A 24,252-nucleotide genomic window follows, 5' to 3' on the forward strand; every position below is an offset into this window, starting at 1 on the left:
TTGGGCTTTTAAGCTCAAATTTAACAGAATTTTTTCATTTTCTTTAAATCATCTTATAATAGCTAGCCAGAGTGGGTCTAAAATCTTCCATTCCTTTAAAACATTCATCAAATTACTTCCATTAATGTTATTTCCCCTCAGTGATACAGCAATCATACACAGTCCCCACGTGTAGAAGCAATATTTAGCAGAATTTGACAACCCATGGTAGCAAAAATGCAATCTATGCTATGCCAGGTAGATTCTTAATGCTCTGTATTAATTTACGGCATTTCAGGTTTGGTTTACTTCTTTCTCCATCTCCACCATCAGTGTAAAGCACCAGCTTCCACACTACATGAAACAATTAAGAGAAATTCTCTGGTCCACACTGATACAAATAAATTGCATATGACCATTTTCCTTCTTGTAGCTGTTTCCATTCAAAAGTAATCCAAAAGTACCATGCATAGGTGGTGTGGCTGTGTGATGCATAGATTGTACAGTACTGAAGAGTTATTTTAAAGCTGTGATTTATGGTGTTTATAAGGCACCAAGGCCATGAAAGCCGCCACCACTCCAAGCAGCTGCTCCTCACAGCTTCTGTATTTTTAACCCGCAGAGAGCACAGCTGAGCAATGCTCTGTGTTACACAAAGCACTCTTACCTTGCAATCACCAACACAGAGCTGCCTCATTTCATCCTCTATGGCTTCAGCTACCAGAGCCGTCTGCAGGCACCTTTAGCTTTGAAGCTCAGAGAAGCACCAGGCTTGCCCTAGGAGGCCTGATCCTCTCTGTAAGTCAAGCTGAATTTGCTGTGTTTGCTCCTGCCAAAAGCACAAACTGCGGATAAGGTGCTTGATGCAAATTTGTGCTATAAGTTGTTCAATGAGCTCAAGGCAGCTACAGCCACGGGCTGGGCTGCCAGTGCCAGAAGAAGCAACAGAAGCACCACACAGCTGAGGAACAAAGTTACCCAAGACATAATTGCTTAACAGAAAGCACACATTTTTGAATTACAGACATGGCTTTAAATACAATCCTGGTGTAGTAATATTAAGTAAGTGCTTATGAGAAGCAAGTGGCACGCCATACAGTGAGTGCAGCTGTCACACTGTATATTTTAAGAGAAAGAATAAAACAACACTGAACATACTACAGAGAAACCTGTAAGGTTCCGTTGTTCATTCATGAAGTTACCCATCCAAATGGCTCAAAATCCCTGTACTCAACATCAGGGAGCAGCTGGCTTCCTTATCACCACAGTTCTCTCCATCTTAATATTTGGTTTTTGTACTCACCTGTTTTTTGCAAAGAGAAATGAAGGCAATCACCCCATGCTTTATCTCTTTAATTAAGACTGTTTTCTATTTTGTTGCCTCATTCCCTCCTTCAATCTATTACTGAGAAATTTATACTAAGAAACGTTCAGAAATGAGAGAAAGATGTGTTCTGTATACATTGTTCTTGGGTGTTTACTAGTATTTTTTCCTACTTCAACAATAGTTTTAAAACTATTAGGCTAATTATGCAAAAGTACAACAAGCCTCTGTATGAAACAGCAAGTTAAAACAGTCCAATACACACATGAAACTCACACAAGTAAAAATAGATTATTTGTATTTCAAAAATAAGCAGCTGTGAAGAAAGATGGTTTACAAAGTAATTCACAGGAAGAAGCTGAACTAGGATTCTGCCTTCTCAATTAGAATGCCAAACAGGGTTTTGAATCGTGTTGCAAATTGAGAATCATCTGAGGGTATTTCAATCTGTGAAAACAATACAGGCCCTTTCTTCACAAAATACTACATTTTAGTTGATTATCTTAGAAGGGAGTTTGAGAATTTCAATAGTAGCATCAGTTTTAAGTTGCATCCTATGTACGTAGGTACATCCAGGAGACCAGTGACCTCTGCTGGAAAAGGGGTGGGAATTACCTAGCAAGGCAGTAGACTGTGCCTTTGCTATACCAATCAGTGAACTTACTATAGTTAGCCTTCCTTTTACTTATAATTTCTTCTTGAGTTTGTTTTGCAGGCATTTTATCAATATAACTGCAACTTTAATGTGACATTCCATGAATAACTACGGCAGGGTCTCAGACAAAGCATTTAACAAATAAAGTACAGAGAAGTGGTATACTGAGAACATGCAATGCTCTCTTAAACTGGACACAGCCACATGCTTTTTCCACGTTTAGCTGCTCCCACTTCCACAGTTATTATTTTTCTTTTTGTCTCTCACATACCGAGATAGTAATCTAGCACTGCAGACATCTGATAGTATTCTCTGCAGACAGAGCAGAAATAATGTGACTGAATACCCTGGGACAGAAAATGAACCATTAAATGGAAGAGAGGGAGCAAGCAAGGGAAAGCCAATTCCACTTTGCATTGCAAGCCTGGGCTCTGCTCCCATTTTAGGTACTCGAGTAGAACCTCGCTACCACCAAAGGAAAAGGTCTCAGGCAGAAGACCCAGTGGAGGAAACTAATTGCAGTCAGACTGTCAAAACAGCTCTCTTGAGAACAGCTTTGTTTCAATTAACGATCAGATATACTTTAATGTAGACATCGTGGCAACATAAATTAGTATCTTTCTACAGTTACAAGCAAAAGGCACTCCTGCAGACCATGCAGGTAAGATTCAGCAAATGGACAAAATTTCCAGTGGATATCATTGAGTGTAATTGCTGAAGGACCAAATGCCCTGTTAAATGCTGGCAGAAACTACAGCTGGTGAACACTGCTGAAATCCAAGTCATTTACAGATAAGCATGAAAAATTTTACTTACCATTACTGTGCTATTACTGCAAAAGAGCCCCCCCAAAATTATGCAGTTCTTGCCAATTCAATAACCACCAGCAAAAGCGATATAGATTATACAGTTTCTTTTTCCAGTACCTAAAGCTTATGCTCTCAGCAGACAGAATTATCATTTTCTGATGAAAAGGCCTGGAAAAGCAACGTGACAGCTACTTAGTGGCAGTGCTACAAAACAGTTGAAACAGGGAATAATGAATATCATATCCAACCCAAAGTGCTGGCTGAGATTCCCACTACTTCAACATTATGCATGCACCTACATTACATGCACATCACTATGCTGTGCTTTAAAACATCCTCTCAAACACTACTTAGTTCCTAATCAGCTGCACTGAGCAAAGAAAAACACATTCCTGCAATTTACATCCAAGCTTTCTATTTGGGTAGCAGAAAAGAGCAAAAGTCTTGTGAAGCAAAAAGTTCAGTTTCAGTGCCTGTGTAGCAGCACAAATAGTTAGTTCAAGTTTGTAAAAAAATAAAATAAAAGCAAAAAATAAGCCACTGGACCTTCTGCACATGTACTGCAAAGATTTCTACACTGGCACAGAACATCACCACTTGCTTATTCCTGATGCAAAGATGCACTGCATGACGCGCATTCAGCAGCATGCCAGAGCTGCTGTATCAACAGGACAGAATGACTGTCATATCTGCACAGCAGAACTGATGCTCTCCAAAAATACTGACCTTACTGCATTCACACACACAGCATAGTTAAGTCTGTAAAGATACTGCTCGACAATTCCAGAGTTTTAGACGTATAGCATCCTGGTCAGCACTGCTCCCCTGAGGAAACCCAAGAAAGCTCCACATCTACTCAAATGGAAGGAAAAGGAAAAAGAAACAAAAATGCAGGAGTTTTCCAAAGGAACCCCAGCAAAATGGTAGCTGAACCAATTGCAACAACAGCTCTCATTCTTACCTACCATCCCTAAGGTAAAAATATTGGTACTCTTAACACATGTTTTAAAAAGAAAAGGTTTGACATGCCTGCATCTTGCATAAGAGAACAACTCGCAAAACACTTGAAAATAGCACAGCATAGAAACTGTTTTGCACTGTCTAAGTATGAATTGCATTAATCCTACAGTAGGTCCACTCACATTACTCTACTAGAAAGCTAATCAAGAGGACTTGGTCATTATTGTTACGGCAGTATTTCAAGACCGCTGACTGTGAAACAGCAAATGATGAAGTTGTATGTTTTGAGTAAGCACATTTTTCCAGCTAAAAATACCGTATCAAACTCTTCTGCATCTCACACCCTTGTGTTCCCCTTCAAGCAACCTCCTGCCTGGAAAGAATTTTTATGGGTATATGCCTTTTAATACTGTAAAACAGCAGAGAAAGATTTAAAAAGGATTTAGTCCTCAGCTCAGTTGGAGATATTTACCAACACCTTAATTCCTCCTGCTCTTTGAAGAACAAAGGAAACAAGAAAAGGAGGCTATCTACCACAGGTAGAAGCATAACTTAAGACACAAAAATATCACTTAAAAGACAGCATGCTTCTGCACACTGGCTATTTGAATTGGGAGGGTCAGGGGCCTGGAGCACGACATAGAAGGCTGGAAAAGTTTCTTGTCAGCAACTATTCTTGTCTTGGAAAGAATAAGGGGGACTGAGAAGGCAGCAAGGAGTCCATAAAGGGTAAAATGATACTAAAGCTCAGAGAGCTACATGGAAACAAATGCCAAATTCATCCCAGGAACATCAGTCATGGAACTACATTCTCACCTACCTGTGGGGTGGTGACTTTTTGGAAGGACATCTTTCTGAAAGTGCTCAAAGACAGAGGAAGTTGTGGATGCTCAGCTATTTATCCCCACTTAAGGATCAAGGGATCAGCACTGGAGGAGTTGGAAGCCAGGTACAAAGAGCGTGCTTGTACAGCAGTGTGCATGCAGTTAGAATTTCAGTTTTATCTGTGAACATTTAATAACCAACATTTTTCAATTCAACAAATAACATTCAGGAAGTATTTGTATTTGACAATCATCTTTGCAAATACTTATTCAAATTATCTTCGTTTACTCTTTAGCAGTGCTCAAATCATCTTCATCTTGCTGAAATACTAAACTGTTATTCAATTAACCAGTTCTTCAACAATGTACTCTTTGGAAGCTTCTTAAGAAAAACTGGGAAAGAAAACTCCCAGACTCCATTTTTCTGTAGTTACAATGATAGAACCTCAAGAAAATGATAAATGCAAGCAGCTTTGATAGCTTGACCCACAGTCAAATGCCCTTTACGCTAAATAGCACATAAAGCATAACGAATACTTTTGGCTCAAGTCAGTGAAATATTCAAGAGTGTACTTGAATCACTTTCATGAGTATGGCTTTTCTATCAAATCTGACTTAATACTCTCAAATATGCTAGTAGTTTTCGAAATAGTTCTTTCGCTTTCTTTCAATTTACTGCTTTACTTCAATGCATTCTGGTCACTGGAAGTGCCTTCAGAATAGCATAGTTACAATTTGATTCACTATCAATTAACCAGGTCAAGCCACAAAAACCTGACTCTCATCACTGCATTTTCCATGTTTGTGGAGCTTAGTTTAGCACGAGATATTTATTTCTGGAATACAAGAAAACAGGATTCTACATGAACAATCGTCAGTATACAATTTCAAAACTGCTGGATTCTTTTATAACTGCATGTTCACACTTCTTAAAAACAGAAAGCACGACATCAACAGAGCAACAATGCAAAAGGAAAGGGAAAAAAAAAAAGGAAAAAAGGATGTCACTGTCCCCAGGAACCATGTCTAGTCACGTTTCAGTCAGTCAGTCAGTCGAGGGTCATGTCACTATTTAGTTCTGCAGAAAAAAACACAAGTACAAAAAAAGTATCAAAAAGCAACATACCTATTGGCTTTACAACAGCGTAAGTGATAAGGGCTCTTAACACATTCAGAAGAATAACATTAAGCATCACACATTTGTCCTTTTGTTGTTGTTTTTTTTCCTTAAGAAAAAGTCTCATTCTGAACATTGCATGAAAGTCAGCAATTTTTCTACAGTACACAGCTGATAAATAGTACTTGAAAAATTATTAATTTGGTGTATCTCTCAACTTTCATATAATTCCTATTTTAAAATATTTTTGCACAGCAGCAAATCATCATGCGAACATTAAATTTGAAGGGTTTTTTTGAGAAAGATTTAAGAAATAAAAACAAATTCAAGTCAATTCAGGGATTCGTGATAAGAGGCATCTTCTGAATTCTTAATTTTTGTTTATTAACATTTTCTGCAACAGTAAGAAGGCTGCCAAGTACTCCTTTCACTTATCTCAGTAACCTTCACCAATAACCAAACCCTTACTGAATTTGCAAACCTGCAGAATCGTTGTTACGCTTTTTATGTTAGCAGCATTAGGAAAATTAGAGGGTAAGATGACAATTTAGTTTCAGTAATTAAAAAAAACTACCCTAAGAAAAAACAGGAGAGTAGAGCTATTAATTTGATACCCCACCCACTATTAATACAGTGGACAGAGTAGCTTCTGCAGCCAGTGAAAGTCCACTGTTTTGGAGTAATAACCAAAGCTTTCCACCCTGTACTCACTTTTTGTCTGTGACATCTATGACAGACTCTCATCCATTCTTTGTATTGCAGTACAGTATAAAACACCAAGTTCATTGACATTTTAAAGCAGAAAGCACCATTACGCATTCAGTTTCAGATTTTAAACACCCCAAACCACAAAAATAAATAGTGTTAGACTGGAATCAAGACACAATCCTCCTTGATTTTTCCCCATATAGTCATCTGACAGACAGTCCCCATTAAAAAGAGCCAGGTCTTTATTTCTACTTTGTGAAAACAGAATCACAGAGTCGTAAGGGTTGGAAGGGACCTCCAAAGATCATCAAGTCCAACCCCCCTGCCAAAGCAGGCTCCCTACATCAGGTGAATACATCTGGCATCAGCTTCCTGCCACAGGATCCTATATATTCCCACCAAAAAAAAAAAAAAAAGTAATTAAAAAACACACTTCTTCTCTTTGCTTACTTGAGCATATTCATAGATTAAGACTGATCCATGTCTTCAGACTCAATCCTTCTAAACTGAGATTTTAGACTATAAATAATTATTTGGTCTGTCTTCTTATCATTCAGTCAGATAACCTTTACAACACAAACAGCAATACTTTCTCAAAACACGAACATTCCCTCCTCCTACATCCAGAAATTTCTCACTAAACCCAAGAATTCTCAACTCTTAACTTCTTTGCATAGTAAGCAGTTAACCCGAAAACACTAAAATCACTTTCACACACTACTTTACAGAAAGCAAATCTTACAAGTAACAGACAGTATCTATCATCTTCACTCAGGAAACAACTGCAGCCTGCAATTATTATTATTATTATTATTTTTTAGAGGAATTAACATTTTCTGAGGTTTACTACTAATTTTGGATGTTTATCATAACTATTCTTCTATTCTATAAAGTAGTTTTCCTCCAGTCAAAACAGAATTGATACGACATTGCACTTCAAATCATAGCTTCCCCTGTAGTGACAGAAAGGTTTGGTCCTTTATTACTAGAAGTTTAAAGAAAAAAAAAATAATAATCACATTTAAGAAAGAAGAACTTAGTGAATAAAGATAAAAACATGGGTATGAGTTACATTCACTGGACCTGCCAATTTTTAAGCTTCAAAAGAGTTTTAGCTCCAATTCCATGCAGACATATTTAGTTTTTGTTTTGTTTCTTTTTAAGTTGTACATGAAGAGTATTAAGACCTTTAGAAACCGACGCTTATCAAAAGAGAAACATGGGACTCCCTAGGAAAAGAGGGAGAACCATACAGGTGAAATCTTTTTCTGGCCTTTCTAACTCCCAGGTCACAGAACACACCTACACATTGCAGTGACAAGGTGTGACACTAAGTAAAACACCAATGTGAAGACAGTTAGGATTTCAAGTGATGTTTTTAGAATGAGAAAGGGAAGGAAGAAAAAGAAACAACTGGATTTCTTTTGTTTTCTCCCCAACAGTAGAAAACCAGCTACTGAAATGATTCAGAACCATACCCATAATGGGTATTAAAGTAATATTTACATTTGAATCAAACCAACATTTCCTAAGAACAAGTGAGCTTTGGTTGCAAACCTCCATATATGAGCTCTGACACTGTTTATTGGCCATATAATTAACTAAAATATTTAAACTTCATATTTTAAATATACACCTCCACCACCACACATTCCAGCTGCATCTGATATTTGAGAGTCCAGATTACCCAAATTACTGAAGCCTTGCCTTTTTGGTCTTGCTTTGTGACATTTACACCCCTTCCTTCATCTGTCCTTTCCAGGGACAAACTCTGCATCTTTATCAAACATCATGCTCAAGGCACGTGTATGTAATGAAAGGAAGACACACGCAAGCTGGTCTCAGTTACAACGTTTATTTTTCCAATACTCTTTCAGTCAGACCTGATACTTTTATGTACATTAAGTGAATGTTTCAATGAACATCCAGACTGTTAATCATTTCATATTTGTAGAAACATTAAAAAAATAAAGATTTCTTTGCTAAAATAAAAGTGCATGTATAAGCATATACACACCCATACATTATACACACACACAAACCATATAACCCCACCCCCCAATTAAGTTAAATTTATTTTTAGCTATCAACAAAATTTCAAAACTCTTTGCTTCCAACTATTTCAAATAGCTGAACTTCAGCTTAAGCAACCACTCCAACTGGGTACTCACCTACTTAGTAGGTTCTCTGACGTTTGTTAGATTCCTCTGTGGGGGAGTCTGCCAACCTTACTTTAAGTCTGACACCATTCACAATCTTGCCGTGTAACGCAGTTATGGCTTCACTGGCACTTGCTCTGTCGGCAAATTTTGCATAGGCCACATTTTTCCCAGCCACAAGGTAAACTTTTATTAAATTTCCAAAACGGCTGAAAAAAATAACAGCAACAAAGGAGAGAGTTGACAGGTTTTGCTGCAGCACTGACACTTATCATCTAATCCCAGCTCAACAAAATTCAGTAGCTGCAAATTCTATGTTTTCGCACATACACCTTAATATCTTGTGTTATCCTCCTTGAAAAGTCCTAGTTTTCATTCCCTATTCTAGAATTCTGCACAAGAATAGAAATAAGCCCAGGGGTCTGTAAGGAAATGTCTTCTACAGAATACTGCAATAGAAGCACAAGTATTACATATTCCTTTAGGATCACTAAAGCTATTCCATGAAATAGTCACACACAGTAAATACTAAACGAGTAAAAAACACCCCCCCCCCCCACCACCAAAAGAAAAACACCAGACAATTGCAAAGGCATTTGAGGCAATTCATTCACATCGCATTTAAATGAACTTGTTCAGCTGTGATTCATCTTCAAAAAGGTTGTGCTGAAATGACTCACAAAGCAAAAGCTAAAGCCTCACAGAAAATCTAAATCCTCAGGAGATTCCTAGACAGTACCTTAACAAGTTTGAAGTCTATTTCATTCATATTCAAGTTATGTAAGTACCAAGACTAGAAAATCCAGTACATAAAATAAAGTACACCTTAGAATTCTAACAGAAGTGCATATTGTTTCATTCCTACTATTTTTAATTGTTGTGGTTTTTTGTTGTTGTTCGGTTTTTTTTTTGTTGTTGTTGTTTTAATTTCCAGCATTTATTTTCATTATTCCACAGTTCAGGAAAACACTTATCAATATAAGAAGCCTTACCAGAAAACATCCTCCAATACAGTCACAGGTAAGGGATGAGGATGAAAAAGTACAAAAAGCCTTTCCTTCACAGAAGTGTCAGGTGGAACTTTTTTTTTGGGTGGTGGAAGTATAGCATCGGTTTGGGGCTGAAGTAACGGTGAGCCAGAGGTTCCTCCAAATGCCTGCTGAAACAGGAGAAGTAACTCAACTATAAGTCAATTTTTATGAGAAAAATAGTATCATTTCATCTAATTCAGATGAGACAGGCTTATTCAGACACAGCCTCTAACAGTTAACTTGAATTTTAATTACTTAGTTTACTTCACCTACTTCATTAGACGGAATAACACATTCCAATAAGGTAGACATTCAAAGAGAATGAGAAAGAGAACCAAAAAACAACCCACCCACACCAACCAGTTATTTCTCAAAGACGTAGCACCTAAAGCTATTACAAAAGAAAGCAGGCTGTGCTCTTTACTGACACATCTGGAGTTTCTTAATTCAAAGTCAACAACTACCAACAGCATCCATCACATGAACTTACAGGAGGTGTCCTATACTGCTGAACAACTGCGTTATTATTTCGCAGCACTGAGGTCATATGTGCTGTTACCAGTTGTGTTGCCATTTTTCTGATGAGGCTGCAAGAAGCGATAACAGGCTGTTTTAAAGCAAGAACTACATTACAGTTAACTTCAGCAAGAAGAAAATATAAACCTTCCTAGATACACAGGAAGATTAAAAAATAATAATAAAACTCACTTGAGTCTACATAATTAGAAGAGGCTTGCATGACACTCTAAACTCAATCTGAAAGCAAACATCCTACCTGAAACTCACTGAAAATACTCAGAGCAACAAAACTCCCTTGGCTTTTCCCAATATTATAACAAAAAAGAAGCACTAACTCAACACAACCCTTAACTTCATGTGAAAGGCTCCAAGGTGGCAAAAGAGACAGAAGTTTCTCTTGTTTCTTAAAAGAAAGAAAAGCACAAGGATTCAATTCAGAACATTAACACAGGAACTTCATTTCCAACTCTCATTCTTCAGTATTCTTTCCTTTGTTCTGCTTGGGGATAAGAATAGCAATTGCACATTTGCACAGATTCACAGCCTAGGTTTTAAGGCCACAAAAGACAACCTTTGCAAAAAGGATATTTGCAATGAATTATTTTTTTTAAGCTTAGATCAGGCATAACACTTCTGCAGTGAATCTTCCCATCGTGGTTTTGCACAGTATTGTTTTTTTGTACATCAGAACAGCTTTGAGGTCTCAAATAGCTTGATTTCTTCCCTGAGGGAATCGAAAGTATTCACTACAGGAAAGCATGTAGTTTACTTGCAGCTTCAAACCATATCTGAATGCTGGTAGAAGTAAAACCTGGCAACCCATATACAAGTGGAAGAATCAGATCCTCAGCTTTATTCTGCCCATGTGTTTCACACGGCTGTCTGCAGCATTGCAAACACTGCCAGCAGATCAAATAAGCAACATCTGATTTTAATATAAAGCCTCAAACACATTAGAAACACATTCCATATTACAGGGGACTTTAAGGATTCTTGCCAAATATCCTATCATGTCTTAGGAATATATGTTAACCTTTCTTCAAATTCAAGATACTCATTCTAAACTTCAAAAAAATAAAGAAAAAAAAACTCACATCAAGTGTGAAACTAATTTAGTAACACTGCTGCTACTTTTTATTGTTAAACAGTAATAGTTTCATTCTCCAGAACACAACTTACCAAATTTTCTATGTATTGATACTTACTCTGAACTATCATTCCCATCTTCTAGAAAAATGACGGTTAATCTGTTTCCAGGAGGATACTCAAACCCATGTAGCTTATACTTGGCATATATAGCTGATGCAGCTGTACTATACTGAATCACAGCATAACCTACAAATACAACACACATGGTTCCTGTGCTTTACAAGCAATTCTTAAGAACAAGGTACACTTACATAGAGAAGTAGGATCAAACTACATAGATGCTCCAGAATTCTTGGTCTCTTTACATTAGTTTCAGTACTTTCCTTACTAGCAACATTAATATTTGTGAAATAAACTTCTGTGAAATTAACTAGTGACAAATCAGTTGTGCTTGTATCAATTTGAAAAGCTGATAATACAGCAGCATAAGACATGTCTTCTTGCCTAACCCTCAGTCAGAGGGATCATCTTAAAACACACTTATTCCAACTGTAGTACTGTAAAGTTACAATGTAGTTGAATCATTTCCACTTCACACCTCACAGTGCTCCTTAATGTTTTTTTCATCTATAGAAAAATAAGAATACTGAAACCAGAAAATTCTTTCAATACAAAAGAAGTTTCGTTTTGTAATGATTTCATTCCATTTACTCACTCATTTACACACACACCACTGACACAAAAAAAAGCCAATTATTTCTAGTAACTACTGTATTTTGCAGTACAAATGAACTGAGGTACAATTTAATTAAAAAAAAAAATAGTTCTCTTCATAGAAGAAAGAACACTTTTGTAGTTTTTCTTACCATTATTAGTATGAGGATCACGCTGAACATCACAATACTCCAGGCCTGGGATCAGATCAAAGAGGGCAAACAGCTGTTCTTGGATAAAAGGAAGTCGTGATACCACTGACAGACGTTTGGAGACTGACTCCTGAATTCTGGTCTCATTTTTTTCAAAACTACAGAACTCTGGCTGAGCACCTCAAGAATCAACACAAAAATAAACAATTAAACTCATTATATTAACTATGCCTTCAATTCATATATAGTTTTCATTCAAATTTTAGAAGCAATCTAAGCGAATTATACACCATAAGTGATACGTGTATTTCCTGAATGCAGGTCTTGAAATAATCAGTCTACTAGACCAAAGTATGTCATAAGAATATGGGAGAGAAAAGCCCAAGTCATTTCTAATTCAAACATCCCATCTGCGCTGTCAAACTCGGCTTCCTTTAGACTGCCTTCTTCCAAACAGCCCTTAGATTGTGATTAGACTGCAAATAATTTTCAGTAAAAAAAAAAACAAACTGTGACTTACAAAATGGAAATACATTTCCTCTTGGTTCTTGCCTTACGTTATTGCTATAATATTCATGTTCAAAAGATTCGGATGACTTGTTTTTTGGTTCAGCCAAGATGGCTCGGTAGCCTGAAAGAAACCATCACACATGTGAGCCTGCTTACTCTGAGACTGACCATACACCAGTACCTAAAAAGACCGGGGCATGTCCTTGTGAATAACCTAACTGATATTCAAAGCCATTTGGCTGTGCTTCCAAACAAGACAAACTCCAGAAGTCCCCTCCAACCTCAACCATATTTGGCAGGACTTGGAGATGCTCCAGAGGGAATCAGCTGAACTTCCACAGAATTATAACAGTCACTCCTGTGAGTGCTCTGTGCTGATCTATGATCTGTTTATCAATCGATTAGGCATTAACTCTTAGGCCACCTAATCCATTTCATTTCAAACTCAAATCAGAAAGGAAATAAAATTTAACTACTAATAAATATCACTCATTTTTGTGAGTATTCTTGCATAGGGATAACAATTGTTCAGAACTCCTTATGATACATCAAGCATATTACTTAAACAAAAATGAGAAAAAAAAACCCACACAACAAAAAGAATAAAACAGTGACAAGAAACCTAAATCTACATGCCGAAGTGTTTAATATTGAGTAAGTGAAGGAGGTTGGACTGGAAAACTGCTGACAGGTTTCTCCAAAAGCCTCTCTTCTACTGGCTGAGCAGGCCCAGTCCCTGAGCCCTCTCCTCACAGGTCATGCACTTTACCAGTCATTAGAGAATGGATATATTCCAATTCCTTAACAACTATTTGGTACCGGGGCATACATGGCAAATGGTTGATCATGAAGTGGACAAAGACTTAGTTTCTACAATACATTCATCCTGATATTAAATGGAAGGGGGGAGGAGGGGGAGGGAAAAACACTTAAATTACCTAAGAGCAAATGAACAAATTTAGGTTAAATGTAAACCTAACAGAATCCTTATGGATTATCAAATGCATTATTACATATATAATATATAGTTGATTAAAAACATATTCCCATATATTCTTAAAAATGATGATGTCCTGCGTATGAAGTCCAAATGAGAATACCACCTAATTTAAGACAAACACTATCAGCTTCTACACTCTTTTCACTGATCTTCCTTCCACAGGCTGGTGATGCAAGAACATTATTGGGTGAATATTAGGAATACCCCTTTTATTTGCAACACAACTTTTGTCTCAAGATGTGTTTACACCATAAATAATTTACATGCAAACAAAAATAAAAATTAAAGGTATGATGGCACACATTTATCATGAAAAATATTAATGAGTTCATTGAGATTCTTACTTCGATCACACTCCTCAATTGCTCGGGCAGCTTGCGATGGTTTCAAGTACCTCACGTAGCCCAAACCTTTGCTTTCTCCAGTAGTCTTGTTTTTAATGATGCTGCAATATTCAATGTCTCCATACATCTAGAACGATTAAGAAATGTATTAATTCACAATATTTTAAAAGACATTAAAGTTCTATGATTTAAGCTCTTTTGAAAAAAAAAAAAAAAGAAGGAAAAAAAAAAAGCTAATTTAAAATCCTTAGCAAACAGTGAATCAGCACCTTAAACTTCTCTCTCAGGTCTTCCTCTGTATAGGTCTTTGGTATCATAACAAAGATTCGTGTAAGCTCCTCATCTTCAACATCTCGGTGGCTTCCAGAAGCTCTTGACTGTGCAATAAATACCTAACAAAAACTACATAAGCATTAATTACTGGAAGAAGAGTCCTAGCCATATGCCAAGTTAGTTTTTTAAGCAAATCTTTGTATTCCTCATCCACATTATATAGTTTTCCTAGTAAGTAAAATAACATGTCACAGATGCAACTGCAACAGAAGACCTGTAAGAACAGTACACTCAAAGTGGTTTCTGAAGCAGGACAGAAGGCAGCACAAGACCCCATAAGGATAACGCAGCATGGCGAGGAATATTAAAGCCTGTTCCAGTGACACAGAGGGCATCTGCTCTAATGCAGTTGGGTAGCCCTGGTAGGACAGTATTAACAAGAAAGAAAAAAAGTGCATTTCTCCCACAGTAAGGTGCACAGAAACTTCTTTCAACGTTCAAAGTCATTCACACTTTATAGTTACCTGAGGAATACAAAAACAATTCAAGAGGCTGAAACCTACCATCAAGTTCCATAGATTTAAAAATGCAAGAAGCTCGTACACGAGATACAAAACCCATGCAAAGCACTCTTGTAAAGAAAGTTCTATTTGGGTGCGGCCCTCCCCCCATGCCGCGATGGATGCGCTTCTCAGCCCGGCCGTACCTTGATGGGTTTGGTGTCGGGGACCAGGCTACGGCCGTGCATCTCCTCCATAGCCCGGCAGGCCTGCGAGCTGCGGGCGAACTTGATGAAGGCGATGCCTCGGGACTCGTTGGTGCGCTTGTCCCGCAGCAGCCAGATGTTCTGGATGTCCCCGAACGGGGCGAAACGCTCCCGAATCAGCGCCTCGCCCGCGTCCTTACCCAGCACCACGAAAACGCGGCTGTTGGGCGGCTCGTCCAGGCACTCGGCCGGCAGCCGGATCCCGCTGCTCTCCTCCATGGCGGCCGTAGAGGAGCGCTGGTTCTGCTCGGGGCTGGGCGAACAGCCGCCGCTCGGCTCCTTCCGCCGGGGAGACAACATGGCCGCGCCACGTCCCTACGTGTACGGCTGGGACAGCGCGCAGAGCCGCACCGCCTGCTGGATAGGAGGGCGGAGGGATTAGTCCCGCCCCTCGGGTCTGCTAAAATCCAATCAGAGAAAAGGCGAGGAGATCTCTCCGTGAGAGGACTTGTCTATAATATCATTCCATTATTGTTATTTTTCTTTTACGTAGTGCAAAATGGGTGATGTTGAAAAAGGCAAGAAGATCTTTATTCAGAGATGTCCTCAGTGCCACACAGTTGAAAAAGGTGGAAAGCACGAGACAGGACCAAATCTTTGGGGTTTTATTTGGCTGCAGAACAGGACAAGTGCAGGATTTCCCTACTCAGAGGCAAACAAGAAGAAAGGTGAAGCAACGTGACACGAGGTGCTGCATGGAACATACATGGGTAAAGAAAACAAGTTTTCCTTACATACAACACTGAGGCTCATTCACAGTGAGTTACTCTCATAGCATCTGCTTTGCGTAAACGTAAAATGAATCTAAACTGCAATTTCAGAAGCAAAATTACTCAGCCTATAAATTACAAAGAAATTTTGCCACTATTTATTACGCCAGGTCAGCTTTCCCAGAACTGTGCAGTATCTATGGGCAAATTTTCATTTCTGTTAAGGACGCTTCTGGATTTTGTTTGCTCGTCACCACCCTCTACTGACACTGTGGTGTGCTGCATTTGTTTTACTCTGCAATACTTGACTAAACACCATCACCTACCAGTAAGCAATGACTCGCCTCGTGTATTTTAGTACAGTCTTGAAAGGCAACATAACAGCTACAAATGGAAAATAAGTCTGTGTATTCTTTTTCAGGTTTTCCTTTTGAATGGATATTATTTTGATCTAAACCATGTTCAAATGAAGTAATTACAAACAGTAAAAAGTCCTAAGGATAGGAACATTAGAACGAAATTCTAAAAGAAAACCAACCAAATGATATCTGAGTCAATTGTGCATAAGTGTGAGCAGATCATTATCATCAGGTACTTCAGTAGTCTCCTGTACAACAGCAGGCTTCTGCTGATGGGCAGAACTTAGCAAGGTTGAAAGGAAAAATTAATGCTTTTTCAAATTCTCTTGCGACAATCCAGGAGTGGACATTGGTAACTTTTTCTAAGGTCCTTTCGCAGACCACAACTTTCATTAAAACAACAATCTATATACACTCTGTGTACACTCATTTGCAGTTTGGCCATCTAAATACTGAAATGATAAAGATATTTACATAGTTCAAAGGAACTATGTTCACCTGGAGTGAGAGCGCACCGATGGAGTATTGGAAAACCCTAAGAAATACATTCCTGGTAAAAAAACTATTTTTGCTGGAATTAAAAAGCAGAATGAAAGAGCTGATCTTATTACATACTTGAAAAATGCAACTTGTTTGTGAACCGTTGCTGCTGTAGCTGTAATGACAATGAAAAAAACATTCTGAATTTTGATGGGCTGCTATGTCAAGTTTTAGTGTTTTGATAGTGTTTTGATAGTTATTGTTCATTAGGGCCTTAAAATCAAATAAAAGCATGGTTCAAGGTGCTGTATCCTCATAAACAGCTTCAAGAGGTGAGTATTACTTAGACTGTGTCATGTTTTTCATACATCCTTATGGAGTATGCCACAGAAAATACTGTTCCTTTCCCTAAGCAGAGAGCACACTTCTCCAACTAGTTATTCAAAGACCCACTGAAACTGTTGCTATTTGGTTACAGCTAAGCAAACAAGAAGGCCCCATATTACGCTGGACAACTAAATAAAGTTTTTCTTTTGGAGAAGGTTTTCTTTTTGCTCACTGCATTGTCACTGTTCCTTCATGTATTAAAATGGTATAATAATCTACCAGTCATCTTTCAGAGTTGTGGATTTTTTTCTCCACTTGATGCTAATATATTGAGGTTTCCTCTAACATGTAGAATGACTGAGGGCTGACCAACTTTAGCAACTGAAATTAGTAATAATATTTTCACTAACTGTGGGTTGTTGATGAAAGTGATTACACTCCTGCTAAAACCACACGAACTCTCCTTTAACACTTGAATCAAGATTTACAGTGTAATTATCTGTTTACACAAATGATGTTAAAATGATTTTAATGTATCCCACTCCAGCAAGGTTTCCTTACGTCATCACGAAAAGGAGCATTGGTACAAAATTAATTTGCTGTCTTATCTGTACCCAGGTACTCATCAGTATTGTTCCAGTGTATTCCAACTAGGGGTTTCAATTCACTGTCTTAAAGAGCTCCAAAGCAGTGAATTTAGCAAAGGCAGTAAGTGATAAAACATTCTATGACGCAAGCACGTGAGTACCTGCTTTACTTTCCTTGTGTCCTGTAGCTATAAAATACATTCCACTTTCAAGTATAATATTTAGGACTTGTGCTGTTGACTGTTTATAGTCAATTAAAGTAAAGCATCTGCCTGAATGACAAAAGTTTCCACGGGTACTTTCCTCCATTGCATTTTGAAGAGTGCTGTGCCCCTCCCTGCTTTTCTCAATAGAGAAATAGACTGACAAATGCACTGATGCTTCTGCTTGTCGTTCTGTTAAAGCATCTTTGTAAGGTGCTTTAACCTTTGTACATTAGGAGACCAGGCTACAAAGCTGTCATGCTGTCAGAGTTAGCATCATCAATCCATACCAACAACCAGTGCACCATACATGACATGCACCAGCTGTATGCTGTCTGTAGTTCACTGCAGCATACCCATAGAACTATAATAGTGCACAACAAAACTATGGAGCTGATGAAATCCATGTGCGTTTTTGTCTCTCCCAATTAAAGCTGTAGTTTATCTATCTATCTATCTATCTATCTATCTATCTATCTATCTATCTATCTATCTCAGGCCCACACACGAAGCTGCAGCCCAGAGTACCGTGTGCTCAGTGTACTCACGCTGCAAACAGAGGCATCCAGACATGTGCCAGGCTGCAGGCAAACCCAAATTATCTCCTTATATCCACTGAAACAACAGGTCAGGCTTCTAAGGAGGGCTTTTCTGCAACAATTCACTGAATAGCCTAGAGAAATGCTTTATGCCTGAACTTACAGAAACACTGCATTGCCTTGTGTCCACACGCAGAACTGCTGCACAGTACCCATTTTGTATTAAAGCACTGGTATGAGTGCTACTGCACTGAGATGGCAAAAAACTGTTTACACACAATCATTTCAACCGTATGGAGATGCCTAAAGGGCCTCTGCTGAGAGATCGAGGTGCGTGCCTGCCAGGCGCTCAGCAGCTTAAAGCTGTTTCTTTGCGCAGGCGGCATGTTTGTGCCAGCGCTGCAAAAAGTAAATGCCAGCGGAAAGGCCAGGCGGGAATCGGTGGCTACGGGCGAGCAGGTGCCCCCCGAGGGCGATGCTTACACAGTGGCCGCGGGCGGCGAGACCGGCATCTCAGCAGCGTCCTCCTCCCGTGCTGTGACAGCGGCTGAGGGGCAGCGATCCCCGTTCCCAGCCCTGACAGCGTTCCAGCGGCGGGCGGAGGCGCGGGCAGCTCGGGGAAGCCCCTTTGCAGCGCGTCACCCCGCGGCCCCACCGCACGCTCCCCGCGGCTCCGCAGCCGGGCACGCCTGGGCGGCCGGGGCGCGGCTCCGCTCCCCTTCCCAGCCCCGACAGCCCGCGCCTGCGCGCCCCTCTCCGCCCCATTGAGAAGCGGAGCCACCGGCGGTTTATCAATGGAGCGCCGTCCTTCTGTCGCAGCCGCCCCGTGCGGGGGGGCGAGCCGTGGCGAAGCGGTGCCCGCCGAGGGGTGCGGAGCCCCGGCGGCTCGGGGCCGTAGTGAGGCGGTCGGAGAGCTTCTTTGTCTGCCGCTCCCCGAGCGGGCTCCGGGTCGCGGTGCCAGCGGCGCTCGCCCGACCTCTTGCGACTTGCGGCTGCGGCGGAGAGCCCCGAGTGTCCCCGCGAGCCCCGCTCTGGAGGGTGTCCGGGCTGCGCGCCGCACGGACCGATGTAGGGACGGGTGTCTCTGGCGGCCGGGAATCTCCTCCGATCTCGGATTTGCCGTGTTTTCCCAGCCAGCCCAACTCCCATTCATGAATTTCTGAAGCCGCCTTCATTCAGTCTTTACCTAGCGCATGAAAGACATTTTTCACGTGTTAGGCTCCATGACTCCGTGTTGGTTTTTTGTTTTTTTTTTCAATCGCTTTTGCGTAGGCATCGATGGAGAGCTGAAACGTGCTCCACGTGCGTACGGGAACAACCCCGCACCGCCTGCCTCGGTGGATGCGGCGTTGGCCGGGGGCCTGGCCCCGGTGGAGGGCGATATACCCCCGCTGGGAGCCCCGGGAGGCGGCGGCCCCGTGGCGGTCCCCCGACTCGGCGCCGGACCAGCGGGGCACGGGCGGACACACCGCACGGGGAGGTGCAGGCACCTCCGCTCGGGGACCTAAGAATCCACTCGGTCTGAACGGGATCCGTTCGTTCCGTTTGTCCCCTGAAGTGCTCGAGCCTGGCAGATGATGCTATGAATTAACCCGTTCCGACAACAACCCTCGCGCTACCTCTCCCCGCAGCGCCGGGATGCCCCTTCCACGCACACACGTGGCAGACAAAAGGACCCCTCCCCGCCCCCAAATCCCCCCGAAATCCCCGAGCGCGGCTCCCGTTCTCCTCGCCTCGGGCCCTCCCGGCCCCATACGCCCCCGCTCTCCCCCCTCCCCCCGCAGCCGGGCTCTCCGGCGCTGCCTCCTCCCGCCGCCCCCCCGCTCGGCTCACGCGTCCTGCCGCCGCCCTCCCCTCCCTCCCCGCCTCCCCCCTCCTTCAGTCGGCCGCCGCCTGGGTTACGCAGCCGCCGCCGCCAGCGCTGACAGCGCCGTGCGGGAGGGGTTTGCCCGAGCATCTCCAGAGGCGCGGCGGCAGCCCGGGACCGAGGAGCAGAGGAGGAGCGGGAGGCGGGCAGCGGAAAGAATACCTGGAATAAGGGGGATAGTAATAATAAAGAGTGGGTGCCAGGAGAAGGAGGGAGCGTGGACAACTGGGGGACGAGAAGGGGCGGCCGGCCCGGCTGCGGGACAGGAGCGGCTCCCGTCGGGGTATGGCGTGAAACGCCCCCGCTCCCCGTACCATGGCGGCCGACGGCGGCCTCGACGTGGCGGCCGTGGAAAGTTTCCTGGACAGGCACCCCGAGCTGGTGGAGAGGTGGCTGAAGAGAAGAAACTCGCTTCCCAAGACGCCAGCCGGCGGACCGTCGGAGGAACGGCGGATCGGCGGCGGCTGGGGCGGCGCGGGAGGGTCCGCAGCCGGGGGGCTGCAGCGGAGAGCATCCCAGAAGGAGCTGCGGAAGAGCTTCGCCCGCTCCAAGGCCATCCACGTCAACCTCACCTACGACGAGCACGTGCACGCCCGGGCGCAGGAGCCTCTAAGCAGCGTACGGCGGCGGGCGCTGCTGCGGAAGGCCAGCTCCTTGCCCCCCACCACCGCGCACATCCTCAGCGCCCTGCTGGAGTCCCGCGTCAGCCTGCCCCAGTACCCGCCCCCGGCCCTGGACTACAAGCGCTACCTCAAGGAGCATAATGAACGGCAGTTCTTCCTGGAGCTGGTCAAGGACATCTCCAACGACCTGGATCTCACGAGCCTCAGCTACAAGATCCTCATCTTCGTCTGCCTCATGGTGGACGCCGACCGGGGCTCGCTCTTCCTCGTGGAGGGGGCGGCCGCTGGCAAGAAAAGCCTGGTCTCTAAGTTCTTCGACGTGCACGCCGGCACCCCGCTGCTGCCCTGCGGCTCCACCGAGAACAGCAGCGAGGTGCAGGTGCCCTGGGGCAAGGGCATCATCGGCTACGTGGCGGAGCACGGAGAAACGGTCAACATCCCCGACGCCTACCAGGTAGGAGCCGGGCGGGACCCGGCGCTCCGCCGCCCCCGGCTCCCTTGGCGCGGGGCTCCGCCGCTCGCCCCCGGCCCTGGCTCCCCCTGGGTGCACCTGGGTAGGACTCCCGGGGATGGTTTCGGGGGTGTCGAGAAAGGTACCCCGGGGGAGACAGCGGGGCTCGGCTGGCGGCGAAGCACTACAGCTGTGCTGCCGGCTTTCTCGAGAGTGCGGGGTAGCTCCGCGCGTTTCCCGAAAGTGTTCTGGAATTCGCTGAAGAAAAGTTTAAAGAGATGGTCGCGACGGTCCCAGTAATCATCTCCTCAAATCTCGGTCTCGTGTAGCGTTCCCCGCCTGCCCGCTGCTGACATAATATCTCTGCCTTCAAAGAAACGTGTATTTTCACCTTTGCTTATGCCCGCTCAGACCGCATGGCATGCGTTTGCAGACCCTTTTCTAGGAGAGTTATATCCATCCCTGTTATTCTCTTGCAAGGAGTTTCTCCACGTTTTATGGAAGCTTCAGTTTAAATCGTGAAATGTAGTTCTGTTTCTGGGGCAAAAATGCTCAGGCTTCAACATGGGCTGAAGTCCCGAGCGTGTTCATGCCAAACAGTGTATTCACTTTGCTAGCTCCGGGTTTACCACCCTCTCCCGCAGTCCTGGGTGCTGATTCTGATTACGTATGAGCATGAGGCACTTCCAGCAGTGTCAGTCTTTAAAAAAAATTAAGAACCAGAGAACATTTTCTAAACGAGGATCTTGGAAAGTGTTAGAAAGGTGAGAGATGTATGTCTTTAAGAATTCTGGTAATAACCACTGTCCAATGTCCAATTTTTCTCAAGAATAATAACAACAGCATGGGGGGGGGGGGGGAGAATGATGATTCTTGATGCTTTGTAACAAACCATCTAAGGAAGAAACTTAGAAAAGGAATATTGGAGTTTCTGTTTTGAATACAGAAGAACCAGGCTAAATGTTTTTGGGGCTGAATATTTATATTTTTTGTCAACCAATGAAAAAGACTGAGCTCCTCACAGGTACGCATTAAGAGAGGTTTGCAGCCCACAGAGCTCGAAGGGAAAGAACAGAGCTTGGTAAAAAGGCTGTAATATTCAGTCTAAAATGACTGTTTATTGGATAACCTTTGTAAAATTCTAAGCTTGCTTTCTTCCTTTCTTTGTGCCAATTATCTGTTTTCTCTTACAATCTGATTATTATTTATAACTTTCCTTTCTCGAACTGTACCCTCCCCAAAATGTATGCTGCTTGGGTTCAAGCAGAAGATATTCTCAATAGTCTCAAGTGAATAAACAGATTGGGAATATCTGAATTTGGCTGGAATAGAGATTGACCCTCTCTTTTAGCTCCAGATGGCCCTGAACACCTCTTTTGGAGGTGAGAACACCACTGGAAAAGCAGGTGTTTTTCTAGTCATAAGGGACTGTATTATTTTTTCTTAGGTGTTTGTTCATTTTATATTTACTTTCCTGTGGAAAAGTCCAGCTACTTTCAACAGTTTATTGTACCTTAAAAGAGAAAGTTCTGATCCAGGTTTATCCTGTAATTATATCAATTGCAACTTCACTGCTTTCTGGGGAATTACTTCTGATCAACTCTAGTGCAACAGAAATGTTAGACACTGTAGCTTTAATGAAACTTTTGCTTGATTATAAAAGAGGGATCTGCTTTCTATTACGTTCCAACTTAATGCAGTTCACTCTTTTACCTGGCAGGTATATACCCATTGTGTATCATTAAAAGGAGACCTTTCTAATTTAATAGAATAAAGAGCCCTAAGGAAGGCCAGATACATGTGCACAAAGTGACAGCTGTTCCATCTGAGGTCACTGTGGTGCTCACAGCATCACTCTTTAAAAATTAACAAATGCAATGATACAATTTTTGTCAGCATCACCACTGATGATGGAAGCGTTTAATCAACCATCAGATTAAAAAAAAAATAGCACCAGCAGGAAACTTTGTCAGGGTGACAGATGAAGGTAGAGAAAAAGAGGTGAGAGAGCAGCACCATTTTGTCTGTTGAAGACAATGTTTACAGTGATGCTACTCATTTGGTAAGGAAAGGCCTTTCTTTTATTGTATTAGGTCAGACCAGCTTCTCTAGCTTAATGTAATGGCTTTTTGCTTCTTGTTATATTAACAAACTTGTTTATAAAGAGGAAAAATACTTTCCCAGCACTAGTTACCTCATTTGCAATATTGGGAATTGTATTTTATGATCATGCGACCACCTTTATTTACTTAAAGCCTGATCAAATACAAGCTGAAATGACTGTAATAAGCAACAACTATGGATATCTCACCGTAGTTTGATTTATAAACTTGATATGAAGTAAGTGACTGCATAAACACTTTGGAAGTTCACCACATCAGAGAATTTGAGAAATATTTAATTTATGGAAAGATTTTGGTGAATGCTATATTACTGAGTCAACAGGTACAGAATTCATTCATGACATTAGAAGTTTAAATTACCTGCACTGATGTGTGATTAAAGTGGGGTTTTATAACTGTATAAACACTTGCAAAGTCTGTAATTTAATTTGTAAGAGTCTTACAGAATTTTTCAGAACAGGAGTGGACCTAAACACTTTCTTTGCATTTAGGAGTGTGTTTTAAACACTATATCCTGGAAGTAATCCTGTTGAGCGATAAGTTGGAGTCCTAGTAAGTTTGGGTTTTGAAATATGGCCTTGGATCATTTTCCTGTATTAATTCTGTAAAGCTTTATTGACTCCTTATTATGCAAATAATCCAGGAAGTCTTGAGCATTTGTGTTCAAAGAATCAGTTCATATTAGCAAAGAAGGAAGGACTTAAGTGTCCTTTGGAGCTCCCTTTAACAAAGCATAGATGTAGTTTTTGCACAAGTATGAAACATATTAAATATATTGTAAGAAGACAGAAGTGGTATTAAATCTTTATCCAGAGATCTTATGAGTTGTTTAAATATTTTACTTTTTTTCCTGTTACTTAAAGCTATGGATTTTTCATGCAATCCCTCCTTCTTACAGATCTTCTATGACATCCAGCTGAGATTCCTGATCATTTCTATTTTGTTCCATCTTTTAGAGTGTCATTTAAATAACTGCATTTTAAATCACAAGGAATGCTTAGTTACTGCTGTAGTTTAAGATGCGCAAAAGTTTGGATTTAATTTAATAGC

General features: G+C 41.7%; 3 protein-coding genes across 4 annotated transcripts in view; 1 reads left to right on the forward strand and 2 right to left on the reverse strand.

Annotated features, from left to right (window-relative positions):
- Nucleotides 1–1,317: 1,317 nt before the first annotated feature.
- Nucleotides 1,318–15,273, reverse strand: RBM45 (RNA binding motif protein 45). Of its 2 annotated transcripts, none has more exons than XM_015868351.2 (10): nucleotides 14,874–15,272; nucleotides 14,164–14,286; nucleotides 13,895–14,021; nucleotides 12,561–12,671; nucleotides 12,041–12,220; nucleotides 11,291–11,420; nucleotides 10,057–10,153; nucleotides 9,528–9,691; nucleotides 8,548–8,744; nucleotides 1,318–5,629 (listed from the first exon to the last, which is right to left on the reverse strand). In XM_015868351.2, exons 1-9 carry the CDS (start codon nucleotides 15,231–15,233, stop codon nucleotides 8,552–8,554), a joined length of 1,485 nt encoding a protein of 494 aa, XP_015723837.1. In that variant the 5' UTR covers nucleotides 15,234–15,272; the 3' UTR covers nucleotides 1,318–5,629; nucleotides 8,548–8,551. The 2 variants fall into 2 exon arrangements, with proteins under 2 accessions (XP_015723837.1, XP_015723836.1); XM_015868350.2 differs by having other exon boundaries at nucleotides 1,439–5,629; nucleotides 9,528–9,694; nucleotides 14,874–15,273.
- A 78-nt stretch (nucleotides 15,274–15,351) lies between these two features.
- LOC116653657 (translation initiation factor IF-2-like) lies at nucleotides 15,352–20,855 on the reverse strand. The gene is made up of 2 exons (XM_032445728.1): nucleotides 20,756–20,855; nucleotides 15,352–19,324 (listed from the first exon to the last, which is right to left on the reverse strand). The coding sequence occupies exon 2, from the start codon at nucleotides 19,285–19,287 to the stop codon at nucleotides 18,652–18,654; it is 636 nt and encodes a 211-aa protein (XP_032301619.1). The 5' UTR covers nucleotides 19,288–19,324; nucleotides 20,756–20,855; the 3' UTR covers nucleotides 15,352–18,651.
- Nucleotides 20,034–24,252, forward strand: part of PDE11A (phosphodiesterase 11A) — a 118,134-nt gene continuing 113,915 nt past the window's right edge. Inside the window, exon 1 of the mRNA XM_015868349.2 lies at nucleotides 20,034–21,082. Within this exon, the coding sequence (XP_015723835.1) occupies nucleotides 20,321–21,082 (762 nt within the window). The 5' untranslated portion in view covers nucleotides 20,034–20,320. The remainder of the gene's footprint in view (nucleotides 21,083–24,252) is intronic.

This window comes from Coturnix japonica, chromosome 7, assembly GCF_001577835.2.
Source record: "Coturnix japonica isolate 7356 chromosome 7, Coturnix japonica 2.1, whole genome shotgun sequence".
NCBI classification, from domain to species: Eukaryota; Metazoa; Chordata; class Aves; order Galliformes; family Phasianidae; genus Coturnix; species Coturnix japonica.